The sequence below is a fragment of the Pristis pectinata genome, chromosome 17, assembly GCF_009764475.1.
Source record: "Pristis pectinata isolate sPriPec2 chromosome 17, sPriPec2.1.pri, whole genome shotgun sequence".
Taxonomy (NCBI): domain Eukaryota; kingdom Metazoa; phylum Chordata; class Chondrichthyes; order Rhinopristiformes; family Pristidae; genus Pristis; species Pristis pectinata.
Genome location: NC_067421.1, coordinates 9,251,010 through 9,272,935, shown reverse-complemented (window position 1 = coordinate 9,272,935; position 21,926 = coordinate 9,251,010). Strand labels below are relative to the sequence as shown.

Below are 21,926 nucleotides of genomic sequence, written 5' to 3'. Positions count from 1 at the left end.
TCTCCTGGTATATACTCCTCTTGCCTAATGTATACGAGTTTGTGGATTTAGGACAAAAGTTTTTCACCACTAAGATTTAGGATTTCAAAGGTCCCGAGCCCTTGTTATTCTTTAGTTGGAAGATTCTTATACTTCTTGGTCAGGGGAAGTGGCAAGACTGGCCTGAACAGATTACAGTTGAGATCTTCATTCTCCTTCCACTGAGTGATCGCCCGTCTCTGATGAGTTCGTTCCTGTCCTTGGCTCTGTGTGTGCGTGCATCCGCACTTGAGCTGTAGAAGGTTTTTACAGTGCTAAAAGATCCCACTCACATCATACACATCAGTGGGTTTTCTACTGAACATCTGCCTTCAGGCACCTGTAGAGCAGTTTCTTATTATGGAATGGTGCAGCCTCCAATCCAGGAAACCTTGGTGTTTGCGATTAATTAGCCCAATTTCCTGGTTCTTCCCACAGTCAAACCAACAGTTTGCCAAATTCACAGCAAGATTCACACAAGGTAGGTCACTTGGGTCAAATATACTTGGTGATTTCAAATGAAAAGGAAAAAACATGTACCAAATAGAGCTCTTCCTTCTCCTTCAACGCCCTCACCACCACATTCAGGTGCCAAGGTCATAAGTTAAATGCTGTAGGGCCTGTTAGACTTAAAAGCCATCTCCTCTTAAATGTAAAATGAAAAGGCATGAAGTCCAGGAGGTACTTTATTTCTTACCAAGAATATGATTGAGCTGGTCCAAATAGTGTTTGCCTGGGAAAGTGGGTCTACTGGACAGCATCTCAGCCAGGATACAGCCTACTGACCAGATATCAATCGACTTGGTATAACCCTGCAAGGGAAACAGATGTATGCATTGGAATTGAATTATAAATGCAGACTTGCCAGGACACGGAGTTCTATTAGTTTTGGAATAAATCCGATACTTTAAAAATAAACTAATCTTTTCTGTTTGCTATTAAAAATGTTCTATAGGCAGCCACTTAATTCCTTGCTATTTCATTTATAGAGCAAACTGGCAACAGCAGCCACAAAATATTAAATTGCAGTGGTGAAATGATATGCATCCATGAGACAATTTATAACAGTTAATTGGTTACACAAAGCTTTAATGCACCTATAAATGTATAAACCTTTCAAGTCTGGCATAACTGCAGAAGTGAGAAAATAGTTCCTGTCTTTATCTATGCTGTTCTTGAACAAGCCATCTGGTCAAGATTGTCTAATGAATTGGATTTCACCTTGGTCCACTAAATGTGTGCTGCATGCAGGGCTACTATCCATTCTGATATTAAGAAACTTGTAAAATGAGTAAAAAAGTTGTAAGCAGTACAATGGGTCTGCACACAGATGTGTTCTAAAACTGGACTCATGCAATAGTTTCACGAGCAGCCGTTTGGAGAAGCTGCAGCTTCCATGTCACTGCTGCAGTGAATGCCGGAAAACAAGTTAGAACTTAAAGAACACTTCCCATGCCAGCCACAGCACTGGCATGGGAAGTGAGGCAGAAAGGCCAGCATAGAGTTGAGGGATCACGAGGAAGGGAAAACTTCACGCTCTCCTGTTGGAACTTCACGACTCTCCCACATGTTGATCTGATTGACGCCTGTGCTACAGGTGGCCCCACGACACCGCAAGATGCGAACTGATCAAGGAGCCACTGACTGCAGATTGCAGCTCAGAATTCAGTTTAATGAAGTTTGAGAGCAATGAATAGAGCACCACTAAATCAATTTCTGACCATTCAATACAGAGACTGGCAAATGTTGCATGCAAGACAGTCACAGTGTGGGTCATTTATAGTCTGTGCAACATGTTCCTAATTTTTCTGTGAGTGAACAGCAAAGCTCATACTTTGCTCCCAAATGCTCCAAATTTTGCCAGCAATGAAGGAAACTTAGGTGCTGACCGACTCGAGACAGATGTTAAATCATTGTACAGAGCAGTGCCTTGGCCAATTTCCCCTGGAAATGTTTCCTAGTGTGATCTACTCTGGGTAAAACCATCTTAATATGTTATCTACGAAAAGAAGAACATTTTCGTGGGCCCAATCTTTCAGCTGTTGCATTTCTGGCTTTCAGACTGCACAGATACAAGTCTCTAAAGCTAACAAAGTGCCTTTGGGTTACAAAGGAAATGGAACGATTATTTTTAAAGTCAGTGTTACTTTCTTTCCCAGAAAGTGAGAGTGCATAAAGAACAATGTCATTATTTGTAGCCCCACAGATAAACAGCCTGAAATATCCAGTGATTTAGAGGTGAGCATTAAGTTGACCTCAGCCTGGGAGACATTTGGGGGGGGGGGGGGGGGGGGGGGGGTGAGGAGGGTGGGAAGAGAGCAGAAGAAATCAACTGCAAACCCACCACTAGTATTCAATCCATTTCCATTGATTTCCTGGGTTATGAAAAGGATCTGTTCTTGTTTAAAAATGGATAGAATTGCCAAACTGTGCTATTTTTGGGTCTATTTTAAGATTTGAGAAGTCTGCTCTGTGTGTTTATATATTTCTCAACACACCTCCCATACACCATTACAATCACATGTGGGTGTAACCAGGATGCAAATCTGTAAAAATATTTAAAAACTGACGAGCACAAGTACTGTGTGTCTACCCAAATGATCAAACTAGAAGTTCCCAGAAAATGACTTAAAGGATTGAAATGTCATGAGGTTGTGCTGTCTATGACATGGCCTTCTTCCTCAGCTCTCAATTCTGGATTCAAACTTCTAAATCAATAATGGCTCATTAGCAAAATCATGACTCTGCCAAGACAGCAGATTGCTAACTGGTAATTCAAAAGGAAACAAGTAATCAGAAAATTGGAATAACCCTAAAATGATTACATAATCAATGCATTGAGATGAACTTCTGACAAAGGTTTACTGCTCAAGCAACCTGGGTTTGATCCTGACCCCTAATGTTGTCTGTGTAGTCTGCACATTATCCATGACTACATGGGTTTCCTCAAGGTACTCCGGTTTCCTCTCACATCAGGGTGGCAGGTTAGTTGGCCACTGTAAGTGTTCTCTGGTGTGTAGGTAAGCAGTTAACTATTAATAAAAATATAAACTAATTACCTTTCCTCATATTTCATAACATAATAAATAGGAGCAGTAGGCCATCTGGCCCATTGAGGGGTACTTCAGTCCTCAGAGAAGCACCATGAACTTAACATAGTTAAATTCCTTAAAATTAGAAGAAACAAATACTGGAAACTTTTTGGTGAGGTCCCTCACAAATATGGCAGCCAAAACAGTCCATTCATCTCATCTCTTTCAGCTGCTGACTGACAGTATATTTTAAGCACTTAAATTTTAATCTCTAGTGCTTGCACTTTATAAGACGAGCATTTACCCCCTTTTCCCATTAACCACATTTGCCGACTACAATTATCTCTATGGCTTGTACTTTTGGGGTTCAGTGATAACCCAGAGGAATGCTGTCTTGCAACAGGAACATTGAGTATCATAGAAGCTGTAGAAATTTTTTTTTTTACAAGGAAACAGCAGGTTCACTTGAAACAAAAAGATGCCCTCAGTGTTCAGAATTAATTATAGTAATTCTCAACAACCACCAAGGCACATAAATAATTAGGTTGGGTTTCACTGACAGTTGATGAGCCAAACATACAAAAGCAACATTTTAAAACTGTGGAGACTTTGTCTTCTCCACAACCATACATTAGTCAAGACTTGCAGACTGAACAATGGCACTGCACAAGTTTGTAAAATACAACAGAATTATTTCACCCATGGGGAAGTCACACAGTTGGACGGCTGTTACTGAGAAGTAATTCAGCCTAATTTCAATGTCTTTGACTCACGCCCAATAGTCGCTACAAAAGCCTCTTCCCTGTTGCAGACAGTGTCACTTCCAGCACCTTACATCTTTCCCATGCAGCTACACAGTACTATATGGACTCTAAGGAGCACTCCTCAGGAGCAAATTCGGCATCAATCAAGCTATTCATCAATCATGACATTACCTTTGTGATAGGAGGGATTTACAATTAAGTAGAAATCTAAAGAAAGATCAATTCAACATTTGTTCATGCAGAATTAAAAGAAATTCCACTATCAGTCTAGTGCAAGCAAAGAATTCATTTGTGCCAACTAGTTACTACAATATTGTGGCTTCTATGAAATATTCAATCACATGAACAGTGGAGCAGAACTTGAGTCAAATAGCCTACCCCGACTTTTTAAAAAAAATATTTTGATATCATGGGCCAATTGTGTTGCAAAACTATTTCTGACGAAAATTTACAGCTTCAGTGACCTGGGTTTGATCCTGATCCCTGATGCTGCATAGTTTGCACATTCTCCGTGACCACGTGGGTCTCCTCCGAGAGCTCTTGTTTCCTTCCACGTCACAAATGTGCAGGTTGGTAGATAAGTTGGTCAATGTATATTGTCCCTGGTGTGTGTATGAGTGTAGAGTCTAGAGGGATTGATGAGAACGTGGAGACAAAATACGATGTGTAGGATTTACTATAAGGGGGTGCTCAATGGTCAGCGAGGGCTCACTGGGCCTGTTTCCGTGCTGTGTCAGACTTGCATAGGGCTTTTTAAATGTGACAAAGTCATATTGGAATACCACGGGTCTGCCATCAATCAAAACAAGATTGAAAGAGATGAAAAAGGAGAGTTTCAGAGTGCTTTATAGGAAGTGGAAGAGGCAGAGAGGTTTAGGAAGGAGAATTCTTGGCAACTGAAGCCAGGATCTTTACACATGCTCTTCCCCATCCACCCCCCAGCCCCCCATGATCCTCCTCAACAGGTAATGCAGCCAACACAGGAGGTGCAAAAGCCAGAATTTCAGCGGAGGCTATCAAAGGATTTGACAATAAGGATGAAAAAAATTAAAACCCAGATGCTCCTGGACCAGGACCAAGTGAAGTTAGCAAGTACGAGTAATAAGCGAACAGAAATTTTAATGAGCTCAAATTTACAGAGGGTGACATTTTGCAGCCCAGACAGAGAATTTGAAGTGAGGTAATAAAGGTTTAGGTGAGGATGTAACCAGACAATGAGATCAGACGAGGATCTCACTTCAGTTATATTATGAAGTGGACTAAGTATGACTAAGTTTATCTTAGGGTCAGTATGACATCAAGGTTGGAAATGGTTTGGCTTTGTTTCAAACAATTGCCAGAGAATGGGACAAAGTTGACAGCAAGGTTAACAAAGCCTTTGGCACATAGTTTTCCCCAATATTTACTCAGAACCCATATTTTCTCAGTAAGTACTAGGTGTCAGACAACGTGATAAATGAGTGTAAAAGAATCGAAGTAACAGTGAGGTAGCGCTAATGTGTGACATCATCCTGGATCAGCACGTAGACGAGAAATCAGAGGGAGTAATGATAGATTCTTGAAGACACCGGAGGTAATGCTACAAAAGCAGGAAGAGAAGCCATTGCAAGTGATTCCCTGGTTATTACTGGATTAATAAGAACTAGGCCAATGTGGTGGCATTCATTTGGAGGAGAAAGGTGCGTGGGAGAAGGAAGTTCTCTTTTATGGTGAGATACCCATCAAATCACCTAAACAAAAAAAAAGGAAAATATTTTACAAAGCAAAATGACTCTCCGCATTGTTTTAACCTTGCGTATAAAGGCATGAATCCAGCCAACTCTAGGCAAAGAGCAAATCCAGAATAATATTTAATATTTATAGCTTGTTTGATTAAAATAACCCTTTCATACACTTGCCATGGAGGGAGTTAGTGAAGATTCACCAACCTGGTTTCTGGGATTTGGGGTTGGGGTGGGGGGTGGGGGGTAGTATTTGCTGTAAGAGGAGACAGTAGACTGGATTATATTCAAGTTTGAAATTTTCAATGGGAGTTCCTCTTATTATTCTTAAAGAGCTCGATGGGGTGGTTGCAGGGAGGGTGTTTCCCCAGGGTTCTGTCTCAGAACAAACAGAAGGTCATTCAGGAGTGAAATGGGCAGAAATTTCTTCACTCAGGTGGTGAATCTTTGCAGTTCCTTAGAGGGCTGCGGCAGCTCAGTCATCAAGTTAAAACAGATCAGAAGATTTCTGAATGTCAAGGGATTCAAAAGAAATGGGGACAGTGAAGGAGAATTGTGCTAAGGCAGAAGGTCTTGATGAATGATGGAGCAGACTTGCAGGGCCAGTTGGCCCAACCCCTGCTCCTAATTCTTGTGCTAAATGAAGACTCTCATTTTAGGATTGGCCGAATTACCAACCCACTGCCCTGACAACAGTTCTCCCCTGACATGATTCAGAGGACAAAATAGCCGACTCCAACAGTTCATAACACAATTTCACTGTTGGGAGTCAAAACTCAAGTCATGAACAGCTAAGCTCTGCTATGATCACTGCTTTGTTTAAGAAAAAAAACACACTCCTCATTTTATGATCAAGATAACCTTAGTTTAAAGTTGGGCAGATTGTTCCATCTAAAGTTACTTGGTTATTATTGGCAAGTTATTATTTCTCAAATACCCTAAATGACAACCAACTTCAGGTACAAGAAAATGAAATTCAATAAAAAAAAACCTGCAAATGCTGGAAGTCTGCAGCAAAAACAAAAAATACTGGAAACACTCAGCAAGTCAGGCAACATCTATCAAAAGGGAAACAGACTTAATGTTTCAGGTTGATGACCCTTCACTAGTACTGCTTTGAAGGGTCTTCGACCAGAAATGTTAATTTGTTTCTATTTCCACAGATGCTGTCTGACCCAGTGTTCCCATCATTTTCTGTTTTTAACCACAGGTACAAGATTGCAAGAACATCTTCATGAATTTCGGTAGATTCATATCTGTTGAGCCACTGTTATCAGCAGCTTTTTTAAAAAAAATGAAATATCTATGAAATCCAATTACTTTTAACAAAACTATTCAGTACAGCGATAGACTCGTTCTTTCTTTCCCCAATTTCTATGAACCAGGTCTAGCTTCAGAGTTTGAAACAAAAGTGTGGTCATATCATGAACACCAACTCCTCACTTCATCCTTGGTGAAATTTACCTTGGCAAAACTACTTTGCCACCAGGATCATTTAATCATTTTTGTCAAGACTTGGAAAGAAAAAACTCATTAAGCCAACTGATTCTCTCCACTGAGAGAAATGAAGTACACAAACTTCATTGATTGACAAAAGATGTACAGTTCACAACGTTACTTAATGTATCCGAGCTTCATAAGAAAAATGCTTGAAACTTGTGTTGTTGTAGAAGTACAACTCAGCTGAATGGCTCACAGGTCCTTGGTTTTTTTTGGATTATGCACGATTGAGAATGTGAAAAAACAAAACGTGATGTGCTTTAAAACAAAAATCATTCGCTCTGTTTACAGAGGCTCTCACCCTTGCACAAAGTCAACTCCAAGTTGAGATTGAAAATAGAAACAGCCCAAAAGCTCACCTTGGAGTTGAGCATAATCTCAGGTGCCCGGTACCAACGGGTAGCAACATATTCTGTCAGGAACCCGGTATGATCGTGGTCTGGATCAGCCACACGTGCCAGTCCAAAGTCGCAGATCTATAAGGGAGGAAAAACACAAGTGTTATTTTTACACCAGGAAGCCACAGTACTTCCTGATTCATGTACTGAAGTGGTTCTCACATTTGAAGTCAAACGCACATTTATACCTGAGCTACAAACCTTGCATATAAGCTGGGATTGAACTTAATGCCAAAGTCACAATTTAAGGTTTTAAGGTCATTCTAAAGTGCCCAAACACTGCCTGTCACAATTTCTGGAGATTTACACAGAGCACACATTCAGCTGCCCTGCCCCCACCCTCCTATTAAAACAGATACTTGATTGGATGGATAGCGATGAGTAAGATTCAGGGCATTACAGCTACTCAAGTTTTCAACACTAATTATGTCTGATATGATGTGCTAAGATGGAGCCAAGAAACCCAGAAGGCACACAGCTTTACAGTCTGTTAGCTGATATCACAGTTTGTTCACTGATTGAGAAATTATTCTTAGACTGACAGTAAGTGGAGGTGAAGATGCCCAAAATACAGCGAAAATTATGCTGAATAGTCAGCCTGGGAGGCTACACCTGGCAATACTGACACACAGACAAAGCAAAATCCGATGTCCTAAACCAAGCCACAACAATCTTTCAGGAAGACTCATTTATAACAATCTGGCAATTTTACTACCGACTGCAGCAAGAGAGACCGGGTTCAGCACTAACTGAAGCGGAAACATCCAGCAGAATTCTGGCCCAGTGCCATGTAAAAAACCAACTCAATCTATTGTTTCAACAGGCTATAGCTACTCATTGAGTTACATATTAAGGAATAAATTCAGTGCAATGTTTGAGATGCAATGAGATTTGTCTTGTCATACCAGGTTGGAGAATCAGTTAACATTATAAAATCATTTTTATTTTCACATAATGTGGATTTTCAATTCTACTCTTTGCTAGCAACTAAGTTACATTGTATTTCTATTTTAATGCCAAAATCATAACCTTTCACAAAACAGTTTTTGTCACTTTAACATACATAATCTATTCAATGACACATGTTGAACGAACCAGGCTGGTTCCTGCTCCTATCATGGATGCACACCAGTTCAAACACACTATCAGCAATAATATAACTATTGGGCGAACTCATGTGAATCTGGCTTTAAGCATTCCAAAATGTTAGAAAGAATGAGCAATCATGTAGGGTGTGATTGCTTAGCAGCTAAATTTTGTTGTAGATTCAGTACAGGGTTTGCATCATGACCAATGTGAACTTATTGAACTGATGCTGCAACAGCGAGACTTTGTTTGCTAATTCACCTTTCCTGCAGGACAAATACAAAATGCAACAAACTGAACTATTCACAGAATAAATCATAGGCACATTTAGCAGTCTCACAACACAGAAGGGAAAATATGAAAACCTCACCTCTTAAAAATCCACATTAGGATTAGGGTTTGGATTTCAATATTCAAAGAAATAGGCTACTCATCAAGCATATTTAGAGTAAAAAAAAATTAAAAGCTGAATAGGTCCTTCATGTGTTTTGCCAAAGTTTTCTCTTAAAATTCCATCCACCCCTCCCTCCCTCCTCCATCCCTATTATATCAGCTATCCTCAGGCTTCCTTCAGCTCACCTATAAGTGGAATTTTCATTCATGCACTTTGTTACCTTCAGCATACATTCCAAGGCTCTCCTGGCTGGATGCCCATCTTTCAACCTTCATTCATTAGTGCGATTTCCTCTATGGCCTTGCTCTCCTTTATCACTGAAACTTCCTCCTACCTACAACCTTGAGAATTTGTGCTTCATATACATATTTTGTACCATCAGAAACTCCCAGGTCTTCACTTACCCAACCATTAATCCCCCCCCACCCCCGGGATTCATTCCCAATCTCTAATTCTCCAACCCCCTTTAAAACTAAAACTCAACTTCCTTGATTAAGTTGTGAGTAACCTGTCCCAATGTCATCTTTGGTTTAATTACATGCCTATGAAATAAGTCAGGACATTTTACTTATTTAAAGGAGCCATACAAATTTGAGAACTTTAGATATATAGGCTTTACATTTGCCATTTCAGCAATTATTAGAACTCTGATCAATATTAAATGCTCAATTTTGAATCATCTTCTGATTTCTAGAAAAAAGTTCAATATACACTAAAATTATTGAGTTAACCAAAAGACTGAGGAAACACTACCTGACAAACTACATCCTGAAACTCCTTAGGAGTGTGCCTTTTTAAACTGAATACAAGCAGGATCAACAGAATATCTTACCACCAAGGAAGTAGAAAAGAGGTCACTTGCTTATTGCATTGGAGGATAACACATGCCAACAAAATGCATCTCTATGGAACTCAATGTCTTCTGGGAGGCACAGCTGGTGTCACGGTTGTGGGGATGATTAGCAAATGAAAACAGTCCTTTTTAAAATATTGCATTAATATAACAGCACACTACATAGAAATATAATAGCATGCAGGTCAGGCAAGCTTCATCTCACCTAACAACCCATCTTCAGTAAGGGTCACTAAATAGCATAGAATATCATTAGCCACTAACTATGAACCTAATGTTAATTATGGCTTTTACCAACTGGACCAATTCAGGGATACATTTAAAGTTCCTAGGTTACACATTAAAAATGGAAATGCAATTTAGATGTTGTTGAGCATCTTAAGCATAGAAGGGGTCTATTCCCAAGGTATTAGACACTTTATCCCCCTCCAGGCACAGATGAGTCCTCAATTCTAAAAGTATTTTTGTTTACTGATGACATACAATACTACTGCATTTGGAAACTATTTCAATTTCCTTTTAACAATTTGCCAAAGATTTCTAGAGCAGGAAGCTGCGAAATAAAGCACCGTAAAAATCAACATTCATGAGCAGCAGATTTAAGGGTTAAGTCGATACAAGAGAACCGGTGGTTTTGATCAATGAGAAATGGTTACCACGTTTGATAGTACTCCAAAAATTGTTTGCATGTGTGCAAAATGTGTTTTTTTTAAAACAAATACCTCATGACAAGTTCTTCGAGGAGGTAACCAAGAGGGTAGATGAGGGTAGGGCAGTGGATGTTGTTTATTTAGACTTTAGCAAGGCCTTTGACAAGCTCCCTCATGGCAGGCTAGTCTGGAAGGTGAGATTGCATGGGATCCAGGGGAGATAGCGGATTGGATTCATAATTGGTTCAGTGGTAGGAAGCAGAAGGTGATGGTTGAAGGTTGTTACTCGGACTGGAGGCTGTGTCACAGGGGTCAGTGCTGGGACCTTTGTCCTTTGTAACTTATACAAATGATATGTGAATGTAGACAAGAGATCCTGCAGATACTGGAATCTGGAGCAACACACAAAATGCTGGGAGGAACTCAGCAGCTCAGGCAGCATATATGACGAGAAATAAACAGTCGACGTTTTGGGTCGAGACCCTTCATCGGGACTGGAAAGGAAGAGGGCAAGAGCCAGAATACAAGGCATGGTTAGTAAGTTTGCAGATGATACTAAAATAGGTATTGTGGATAGTGTAGAAGGTAATGAAAAATTACAGGGGGCTCTTGATTAGTTGGGTATCTGGGCTGAGGACTGGCAAATGCTTTCAAACCAGATAAATGTGAGGTATTGCATTTTGGGAGATCAAACCAGGGTAGGACTTATACGCTGAGTGGTAGGGCCCTAGGGAGTGTTATGGAACACAGGGACGAGTACAAATGCATTGGTCGCTGAAAGTTGCGTCAATGGTAGATAAGGTGGTGAAGGTGACATTTGGCACGCTGGCCTTCAGTCAGGGCATTGAGTATAGGAGTTGGGAAGTTATGTTGCAGTTATACAAGATGTTGGCGAAGCCACACCTGGGTATTGGGTACAGTTTGATCAACTTGTTACTGAACTAGAAAGGGTGCAAAAAAGTTTTACCAGGATGTTGCCTGGACTTGGGGCCTCGAGTTACAAGGAGAGGTTGATTAGATGAGGCCTTTATTCCCTGGAACGTAGATTGAGGGGTGACAAGATCATGAGAGGCATAGACAGGGTGAAAAGCAGTCTTTTTCTCAGGGAGGGGGTGCTAGAAAGAGGGCATAGGTTTAAGAGGCAACAGATTTAAAAAGGGACATCAGTGGCAGCTTCACGCAAAGGGTGGTATGTATTTGGGATGAGCTGCTAGAAATAATAGTTGAGGTGGGCACATTACCAACATTTAAGAGCCATCTAGATAAGTACATGGATAGGAGAGGTTTAGAGGGCTATGGGCCAAATGGGACTAGCTCACCGGGCAACACAATCAGCATGGACAAGTTGTGCTGAAGGGCATGTTTCCATGCCATATGACTATGACAAAGTTATGCTTTTAATGAAGGTCAACTGATTAAAAAATGAAAAGCTGTCCAAGCATCCCATTCTAATGAGTTACCTACAAACCTCAATTTAATCCAATTACAATTTGTAACTGAAGAAACTTCTTAGCAATGAAAGTATTATTTCTGGGTTTATAGGCTAGATCACTCATTTGAATAATTCACCATGACCATTTTTGAATGTCATACACACCTCTCCTCCACCTCCACCCCCCCCCCCCCCCCCCCCCCCCCCCCACCATTAACTAGAAACTAGTCCTACCCCAAAATCGAAGTACAACCAACCATGGATCAAACAAGAAAATTCTTTCCCATATTTTCAACCCACATTACATTGTGTGCACCATGGAGCCAACCCAACTTCAGGTGATGAAGAACATACACTGAATCTGGTGCTTCAGTTATAACCTAATGAGATAGTGAATGGTTTTTGGCATGAACAGCAAGGGCTTTAATGCTATCATAATAACAACTGCTTCTTCGATGCTCAGACTTAACCTAGAAATGATCCTTGAAATATTAAGTGGTAAGATGCTAGCATAGAGCTAGTTACTTTTACCAAAATCTTAACACTGCAATTTCACCAATTCTAACTGTAATTCAACCAAACCGAATATGTCATTCCATTGAAGATAACCCAGTCCCAAGGATATTAAAATTGTATTTCCTCAATTTACTAATTCTGAATTCGTTTATAGGATGCCCATCACATTAGATGCATGCTTGGCCCCACTTTCAAGAATTAACAATTTGTAGCCAGTTAACATAATTATTATGGCAAGAAAATAACTTAAGGACTCCACTCAAACTTTGAATGTCTTTGAGACCAATCAGATTCAGTGATGGACTGAAAAAAATAACAGCCTTTTGACATGTAATGGATATGAAAAGATCATCATCACTAGATGAAGAGCTTAGAACTAAGGGACATGGCTTCATGATTAGCGTTTGGCATTTAGGAGTTCTGTTCACGAGATGAGGGCAATGCTTAAGAGTCAACTATGTTGATGGATCTGGAACCACATACATGCCAGACACAAGGATGGAAGATCATTTCACCTGAAGGCTGTCACTGACCAAAATGTTTTTTTTAATTAAACAATCTGGTAATTTTGTGATTGTTTTACTACTGATGCTAAATTGTCATTCTGGATTTATTTAATACTTGAATTTAAATTCCCTGGCTGCTGTGGTAGATTTCAAGCTCATGCATCTATATCAATGACCTAAGCCCCCAGATGCTAGCCAAGTAACTTAAATCACCATTGCCTGCACATCCTTGACTAAGATTAAGAGAAATTTCTTATGTTATAATTCATTGGAATTATCCATTTGATGCTCAGTGCTGCATCAGACTGAGATCGATACATTTTTATGACTCAAAGAGACCAAATCCTGTGATAAAGTTCTGACTATAAAGCTGTTTTACTGCACTTTTTAATTGCCTGAGCGTGGGAAGAGTTTTGTTGAATCCTGGCTGCGTGACCGAGTTTTGTTGGTTTTTATACCTCTGCTGAAACGGACAGGAAAGCACTGCAGAGACTACTAGCAGATCGGGGGGGGGGGGGGAAGTATCATTAATAAAGTTAAAAATCTAACCTTATCAGCAGGTACCAGAAATGAAAATTTTTCATTAAACATTTGTTGGCAATACAGTCAAAACTATTAGGGACTGGATCCACATCACTGAATGATACTAGCCAAAGACAACTTTGAAATTTCATTAACCATGTTCTTAGAATTCTGTAAATTCAGAGAGGACTCCTGGACCTGAAAGTACATTTCACTGCTGGAAAAACATTGAAATTTCAATCAAAAATGTATTAGTTCAGGCAGAATTATTACGAGTGCTGCCATAAAATTTAAACAAAATAGTCACAAATTAATTACAGTTTTAATCGAATTGTTAAACAACAAAATAATGATGTAAAAGGCATGAAACAAAAGATGCTGGAAATCAGCAATAAAAATAAAATGCTGGAAATACTCAGGTCAGGTGGCTTCTGTGGAGAGTAACAGTTAACGTTTCAGGTGGGTGATCATTCATCAGAACTGAGTTAGCACTGTACTGCTGCCGCAAAACAACAAATTTCATGTCATATGTCAGTCATGGTAAATCTGATTCTGCTCAAACACGTTTTAAGTTGGAAAGAAGGGGAAAGAACAAAGAATAATAAAACGTGATCTTTGAATGGTCCAATTTTCATTAGACATTTAAAGTCAGTGAACATTGGAAAACATGCAAGGCTCAGTTAAAATGACCACTTTAACCAATGTTTTTTGGACCCTGGCTGGCGACTGACAAGCTTACAGCTCATACCATGCAGCTGCCTGATAGATGCCTCGAGTGCAATTTAAAAGAAATTAATGGCTTTAATCCTTTAAAAACTTTAATTTTGCTTTGTTTTAACTGCACCTATCACAATTGACAGCCTTATTTCTTGTGATCATTTATGCCGCCCAGTTCTACAGTCTGAAATTGTAGATCTGGAATGGTTATCATTTGACAATCTGTAAAACATGAATGCATGCTTTTAATATGAAAGTTTAAGTATGAAACCATCTCAAGATATAAATCTGCTTAATCTGAGTAAACTGGTTAATTCCCCACTTCAAATTTTATCAATTTAAAAATGCCACCAATTGTGATTATTTTAAATAACAATTTCCAAAGGTCCCAGAGGACTTAATTACAGAGTTTAATCTCTAATACCAAGAATAATTTGCTCAAATTAATGCACAAATTAATCTCAAGCCGATGTAAAATGAAATGGCAGCACAGGTAGGTATGGTGAAGGGATTCATTAGCCAGGGCACAGAATAAGAGAAGACTGTGTTACAAAATTTATAAAATATTAGTTAGGCCACAGTTAGGGTTCGGTGCAGTTCTGGTCAGCACACTAATAGGAAGGACAGGATTGCATTGGAGAGGGTACAGAGGATCTTCATCAGGACATTGGCTGGGATGAAGCATTTCAGTTATGAGAAGGGACCGAATATACCGCGTTTGTTTACTTTGGAGTAGAGGACGCCGATAGAGGTATACAAAATTATTGGGGCAGAGAAAGGGGAGATGGGAGGAATTTTTTCCCCCATAGTGGAGGAATCTAAAACTAGAGGCAATTGGTTTAAGGTAAAGGGTAAGAGGTTTGGAAGGGATGAGAAGGGAATTTTTTTCACCCAGAGGATAGTTGGAATCTGGAAGGCACAGCCTGAATGGTGGAGGCAGGTACTCACAACATGCAAGTACTTGGACAAGCATTTGAATCACCAAGATATAGAAGGCTATGGACCAAGTGCTGATAGATGAAATTAGCATAATTGGCAACCTGACAGCATGGACACAGTGGGCCAAAGGACCCACTTCTGTGCTGCATGATTCAATAATTGCACAGATAAGCTCAGCCATTGCATTTAAAACCATTGATATTCTTGAATTGATAAAGAGATTAAAATGCATCATAATATCAAAATTTGTCAAAACACAAAGTGAGAGGGAGGGAACAGAAGGCAATCTTTCAGTTACTATGCATTAAACTCAGTTACTAGTTCAAAATGGGATTTTATATGAAAATACAATGTTATGTCTCATTTACACCCCACCTCCCCACACCATTTTTGCCAGGTCAAAATTCTGGGATTCCCCATTAAATAGTTCTGTAGAAGTACCCTCACAGGTCCCATAGAACCTGAAATGACATAGTTGAGGTGGTGATTATTTGGCCAAATTATGCTAGTGGAGCCCTTTCAAAGTGTTACCTCAATTATTTCCCACTTCACCGGACTTCTCCCCTTAGCCCTGAAACATGTTGCTAATTCTATTTTTAATATTATTACTGAATTTTCTTTCACCACACTTTATGACACTGTATTCCAGGTCATAACATCCAACACTGCTTCTGGTTCCTTTGCCAATTATCTTAAATTGTTGCCCTGTTTACCTACTTTGCTGCCACTAGAATTAGTTTCTCCTCATTTGCTTCCAAAAATCAGTCACAATTTTGAAGACCTCAAATCTCCCTTAATCCTCCTCTGCTCCAAGCAAACCATACCCAGTTTCCCTAGTCTCTTCACATCACCAAACTCATTTATCCTGAGTCCCTTTCTAGTTAATCCCCTCTGCATCCTTTGGATGCTTTCTTATCCTTCAAGATGTACTGCCAGAATTAATTACTTTAGTCCAGTTCAGGGCCTCCACTATCCTCCTGAAGTCTGTTACTACCATTATCATTGCTTACAATATTTTCGTTTCACATGCAAATATCTGAAGTTACACTCTGCACACCTAATTCCATGTCATTAAAACGTTAAGAATTTTGATCCCAAGACCAACCCCACCAATGCAAATGCCCCTCTCGTCTAAAAAGCAACCATTCACCACTATGTTCCAATTTGTTCCTTTGGTAATTTTGTCACCATACAGCTACTGCCTGGAATGCAGTGTCATCTTAAAGTCAATTAAAAATGCACTGAGGTATTAACAGGAGTAATAATCAATAGTCCAGAAAATTGTAAGTCTGGCACCAGAATTCTAAGGGTGCCAGATTCTCAGTTTTACCAGAGCTACTTGTGCCTATAGCTCAAACTTATTTACCATGCTCTGTGAATCCATACACAACTGCTCCCTGTTAACTTATCCACACCCCCACTATCCTACTTCTGAGCTACTCAGTTCTAATGCTTCACTTCTCCCAGTACTAATCCCTTTATCCCTTTTGCTTTGCTATTTCACCTGGGTAGTTACCCACCAACTATATCCCCCTCCAAAGCCCTAGTTAAACAACACAAAAAAGATACAGTTGTTATTCTGTTAAACTGGCAGTCGCACACTTCATCCACCACTACACTGATTCACTTGCAAAACACACCTTGTTCCAACTCGAAGCATATCACTTCTCTCTCCTCTTCCTCCCACCCCACCCACCTGTCGCCAGGTCAAAATTCTAGAATTCCCCATTAAGTAGCTCTATAGAAGCACCTTCACTACACTACTGTCAGTGATTCCAAGTGGCCCACAACCATCTTTGTAAAATCAATTGGAGATGGGCAATAAATAGCAGTTTTGCCAGCAATACCCACATCCTATGAATGTATATATCAAAACAGTTCCCTCCCATCTCAGAACGGGCCTCAATGCCCAGGTGCCCGAACTACTTCCTCCTACACTATTTCTCAAACACGTGCTAATTATGCTCCCTCCATTGTTTGAGGGGACAGACAAATGGTAGTGCACTGCTCAGCGTTACTGACACACCAATATTTCACTTCATTAGTTTTTATCAACTCAATGTAATTTGCGATTATAGAATGTGGGATGAAATGATACTAACCTTCAGGTCACAAGTAGTATTGAGCAAAAGGTTGGATGGTTTGAGATCCCGATGAAGGACATTGGCAGAGTGGATGTACTTTAACCCTCGGAGAATCTGATACAGGAAGTAACAGATGTGATCATTGCTAAGGTGCTGAGTCTTCAGAAGTTTATACAGGTCTGTTTCCATCAGATCCTGTACAATGTACCTGGAAGCAGAGTCAAGGAAACCACACCAACATTCTCATGGTGGAATACCCCTTTGTAAAACACTTCCAACTTGAAAACAGAAACCAATGGATTCACAATTCACTTGAACCTTTTAGGTTCTGTAACATTCTCTATTTCTGGGGATACAACTTTGTAAAACAGTTATGAATTGAATTACAAAACGCCAACCACAATCTTTGTTGACCAAGGAGGATTGAAGAAATTATTCATGCTTTAGGCCAACACCCTCCAGGAACTGAAAATGCTACTGGGGTTCAAATGTGCAGCTGAGATGATAAAAGAGCAACATACTAACTGTGCATCAGACTCCTCGCTTACTCAGTGGAAGTGGGTATCACCAGCAAGGCCAACTCATACTGCCCACCTTTAACTGCCCTTAAGGTTGTTCTTTGAACCACTGCAGTCCTTTCGTAAAGGCATTGTGAAGAGAGTTCCAGGATACAGATCTAGCAAAGGAATAATCAAGTACTCCGAGTCAGCATGGTGTACGGCATGCAGGAAAATCTGCAGATGACAGCATTCCTTGTCCAAGTTGGAAGTAGATTTGACTGAAGGATCTGTGGTAGTACTTGATGATTATGAAATGTGTTTTGTAGATAATACACCTTACTGCCATCATGTGCCAATGGTGGAGGAAGTCAATCTTCAGGGTGCTGGATGAGTCTGGAGGTGAATCACCCAAGCAGAAAAGCCTAGGGCAGCCTAAGCATTTACATGGCTGGCCCAATGACGCTTTGGTCTGTGGTGACTAATCCATTCCGCGCACCCCCCCCCCCCCCACCAATGTTGCTGGCAGGATTTAAACTGGTAATGCGATGGATGTCATAAATAGTTGGAGTCTTTTCACGATGGCCATTGCTTGGTCACCTCTGCCTCTTGTTGTATGTAGAGCTTCACTGTCTAGGAAGCTGCAAGTGGAACATTCGGTAATTAACTTCCCCACTTTTAAGTGTTCTTCTAGCCACTGCCCTGAGGACTTTCAGCATTCCAGCAGTTACGTCTTGGATATGACTGACCTTCAATAACTGCAAATATCCGTGCACAAGGGGTGACTTAGCCAATGGAAAGTTCTCTCTCAAATGCAACTGCCTTCATTTCACCATGACTCCTTGATGCCACACTGTCAAATGGCACCTTGATCTCAAGGACAATCACTGACCTCGCGCCAATTTAGTCTTGCCCATGGCTGTAAGGATGACTGAAGTCCATGGGCCTTGGTTAAACCCAAACTGAGCTCTGGTGAGATGACTAATGCCACTTGTCAAGAGCATTGAATACACTCTTGCATCAGGATGCTGAAGACAAAGAGTGAACTAATCAGGTGGTACTTAACCAGGTTGGATTTCTTGTGTTTTGTGAACATGTCAGAGCCAGGCAATTTTCCACATTGTTCAGGAACTATACTAGCCAAACATGGCTAGTTCTGGAGGCGCTCTTGAGCACGACTGCTGAGATGTCATCTGACCCCATGGGCACTGCTGTATCCATTGCTCCTAGCCATTTCTTGACATCAGGTGAAAGGGAGTCAATGTGATAGCGAGAACTTAAGACATTTGGATTATCCATTTGGCACGTGGTCGAAGGATAGAAATGCTTCAGCAACATTCTGGCTTTCAATTGACGGGTTCTGCTATTGTTGAGGATGGGGATATTCTTGGAACCTCCTTCTCTCATTTTCTTTTTAATTGTCCACCACCATTCATTGCAGAACTTCGATTTGACCCATTGATGAAAACTAGCTTAGCTCGAATGCATTGCTGTTTAGTGTGCTGTGTGGTAGCTTTGGTGGTTTGGCATCTTTAGGTAGATATGGTGCTGCTCTTAAATGCCCCTCTGCAATCAACACTGAATCTGGACTGACCCTCTGTCTTACTGCTAACTATAGAGGGAGATATGCCAAGCCATGTAGATACATTGTGTTGAAATACAATTTTGTTGCCAAGGATGCTCAGTGCTTTGAGGGTACTCAGTTCAGTAATGCCAGGCCTATTCTGAATCAATTTCAGCAGTATCATACAACAAAACTGAGAGGATCTACAGTGTGGGAACAGAATAATCCCTACAATTTCAGGTACAACTGCCTCTGCAAAAGGTAGAGATTGGCAAGGATAACGTCCATTTGATTGATCCCTTGCACTGGTTTACACATGATATATTACACATTAGCAGCTATGTCCTTCAGGTCTCAGTCAATGATGGTGCCAAAGCATGCTTGGGGATAGACAGTGAAGTCCCCATCCCAAACACATTTTGTTCCCTTGTTATTCTCATGGCTTCCTGCAATTGTGCAACATGGAATACTGAACATTCAGCTGAAGACAGTAGGTGATAAGTAACTGCTTTTCTTGGCCACATTTAACCTAGTGCCATGAGACTTCACGGGGTCCCGGGGGGAGAGTTCCTGACTGCACTTCTATCCCACCAATAGAACAAGTCACGCCCCAGGATTATGATGGAATGTTGGCTGCAAGGTACAATTCTGAGAATATGGCTATATCTAGTTGACTGGTCTGGGGAACAGCATTCCCAGTCTGGAAATTAATCCTACTACAACTGTGTGTAGCACATCTAAAGGTCCACTGGACAAACAGCAACTATGGCATCTCTCATTCAAGTATCTTGATTGATGCTAGTTAGTTTTTATTACAACTTAACAGTGAGTTAGTTACGAACTAACAGACCAATGGGCCACTTCAAAGAACAGTGAAGATTGACCAACTCTGATGGCCAGGTTAGGCGACAAGACTTTCTTCCGTGAAGAACTTCAGTGATTCAACGTTCATTTATATGATACTCAGGTGATTTCATGTTACCATCACAAAATTTAAGTTTTTAAACAAACTCTAGATTTTGCTAGTTCAGTTTAAAGTCCTCAGGTACCTTAAGGGATCTGAATCTGTGCATCCAGGTTGTTACTCCAGACTTCTGGATTACTAGCTCAGTATACAATTTAACCATGTTAATGCTGATCTCCTGAATTATATTAACCTTTATATATCATACATGCATATACATTTTATAACCAGGATACACATCTTTCATTTGGTCAATGGTGGGGGCTCGGATGATGTCATTGATGCCGATGATATTCTCATGTTTGAAGCGCAGCAGGATTTTAATCTCACGCAAGGTCCGCTGGCAGTACGTCTGGTGTTCAAAAGGGCTGATCTTTTTGATGGCCACACGAACTTTATTCACGTTGTCATGGGCTGAGCTGTAAAAACACAAATTTTTTCACAGGTGGAATACTAGTTCACTGAAAAGCAAACACATTTTTATTGACTGACAATTGATTAATCAGAAAAAGGGGAAAGTCTAGCCAGAATAGATGGGTGACGGGAAGATTAGATTTTCCAATAAATTGATCACAACAAAGTCATCAACATTAGAAAATATATATGGGCTTAAAGTATACTGAAAATACACCACATGGCTCTGTGCTTTCCTCTCATTTGTGGACAAAGTATAAATTGTTGGCAAGGTAAAACATGTAGCAAATTAGTCAATTACTGCCAATACTGCAGCTGTTAATGTGAATACTGTTTACAGTTGGACACAAATTGTATGCTGGTCTTGGGTTCTGAAATCATGCAAAGAGAAAGTTAGATGTCAAGAGTAAAAGCTTTCAAATTTTTATACCATGTAAACAATCTCCATTAATTAAACTCTGAAGGAATGAGAATAAACTTGTAAAATTACATTCTCAATGCCAGGTTACTATTTGTGCTTTAGTTAGGACTTATTGCAATACTAAAAATCCATCAAAATCTGAATACACGAACCCCAATCCATTTTGCAGGTTTAATTTATTTCTAGTGGGGAATTACTGCAACTTAGTGCCCTTAAATGGATTCCAATGTTGAATTTATTGGTGAAGTTCTGATGTTGCACAACTTGTGAATGAGCAATGAAAATTACACAGCAATTTCTGGATTTTGCATTTAACTGCTGAAGCTGGAAGCTACAGTCCAATTTTCACCATAATGATGAATACTGATAAGACTCACCATTATGCTTGTCACAACCTGGACTACCGAGTCCTGGACAAGGATACATGGGAAATATTTAACAGGTCAATCAGCATCTGAAGACAGGTCATTAGAGAGTAAACCGATCAATTCTGAAGCAGCACTCTTCACCCACAAAGTTTAAGAAACACCTTCCCCTTTGCCATCAGATTTCTGAACAGTCCATGAACACTACCTCATTATTCCTTTTTATGGCACTATTTATTTTTGTAATTTAGTAATTTTATGCTTGCACTGTACTGCTGCTTCAAAACAAATTTCACGTAGTCTAAGTCTGTGATAATATATCTGATTCTGAAGAAGCCCACTAAAATATTACTATTTTTCTTTCTGAACAACCTCTCTGTATTTGTATTTCTATTAAATTTGTTTTTGTTTTAAACAGGATATCCACTTACATCACTAACAGACCATCTGACGCACATTTCCAATTAAATAGTTTTGTGCAAGTCTTTGGTGGTTCTCACTTACCTGATTAGTACATAGCCTATCAGATGTGGAACCTGTCTCCACATTGTACACAATTACTGTTAAAA

The 21,926-nt window shown here is 40.0% G+C and overlaps 1 protein-coding gene across 1 annotated transcript in view; it reads right to left on the bottom strand.

The window, feature by feature from the left end:
- Positions 1–21,926, bottom strand: part of mapk1 (mitogen-activated protein kinase 1) — a 66,507-nt gene that overhangs the window by 9,016 nt on the left and 35,565 nt on the right. The window contains exons 2-5 of the mRNA XM_052031949.1: positions 20,394–20,576; positions 17,151–17,340; positions 7,395–7,511; positions 716–830 (exon numbers count right to left, since the gene is read on the bottom strand). Of these exons, the coding sequence (XP_051887909.1) occupies positions 716–830; positions 7,395–7,511; positions 17,151–17,340; positions 20,394–20,576 (605 nt within the window). The remainder of the gene's footprint in view (positions 1–715; positions 831–7,394; positions 7,512–17,150; positions 17,341–20,393; positions 20,577–21,926) is intronic.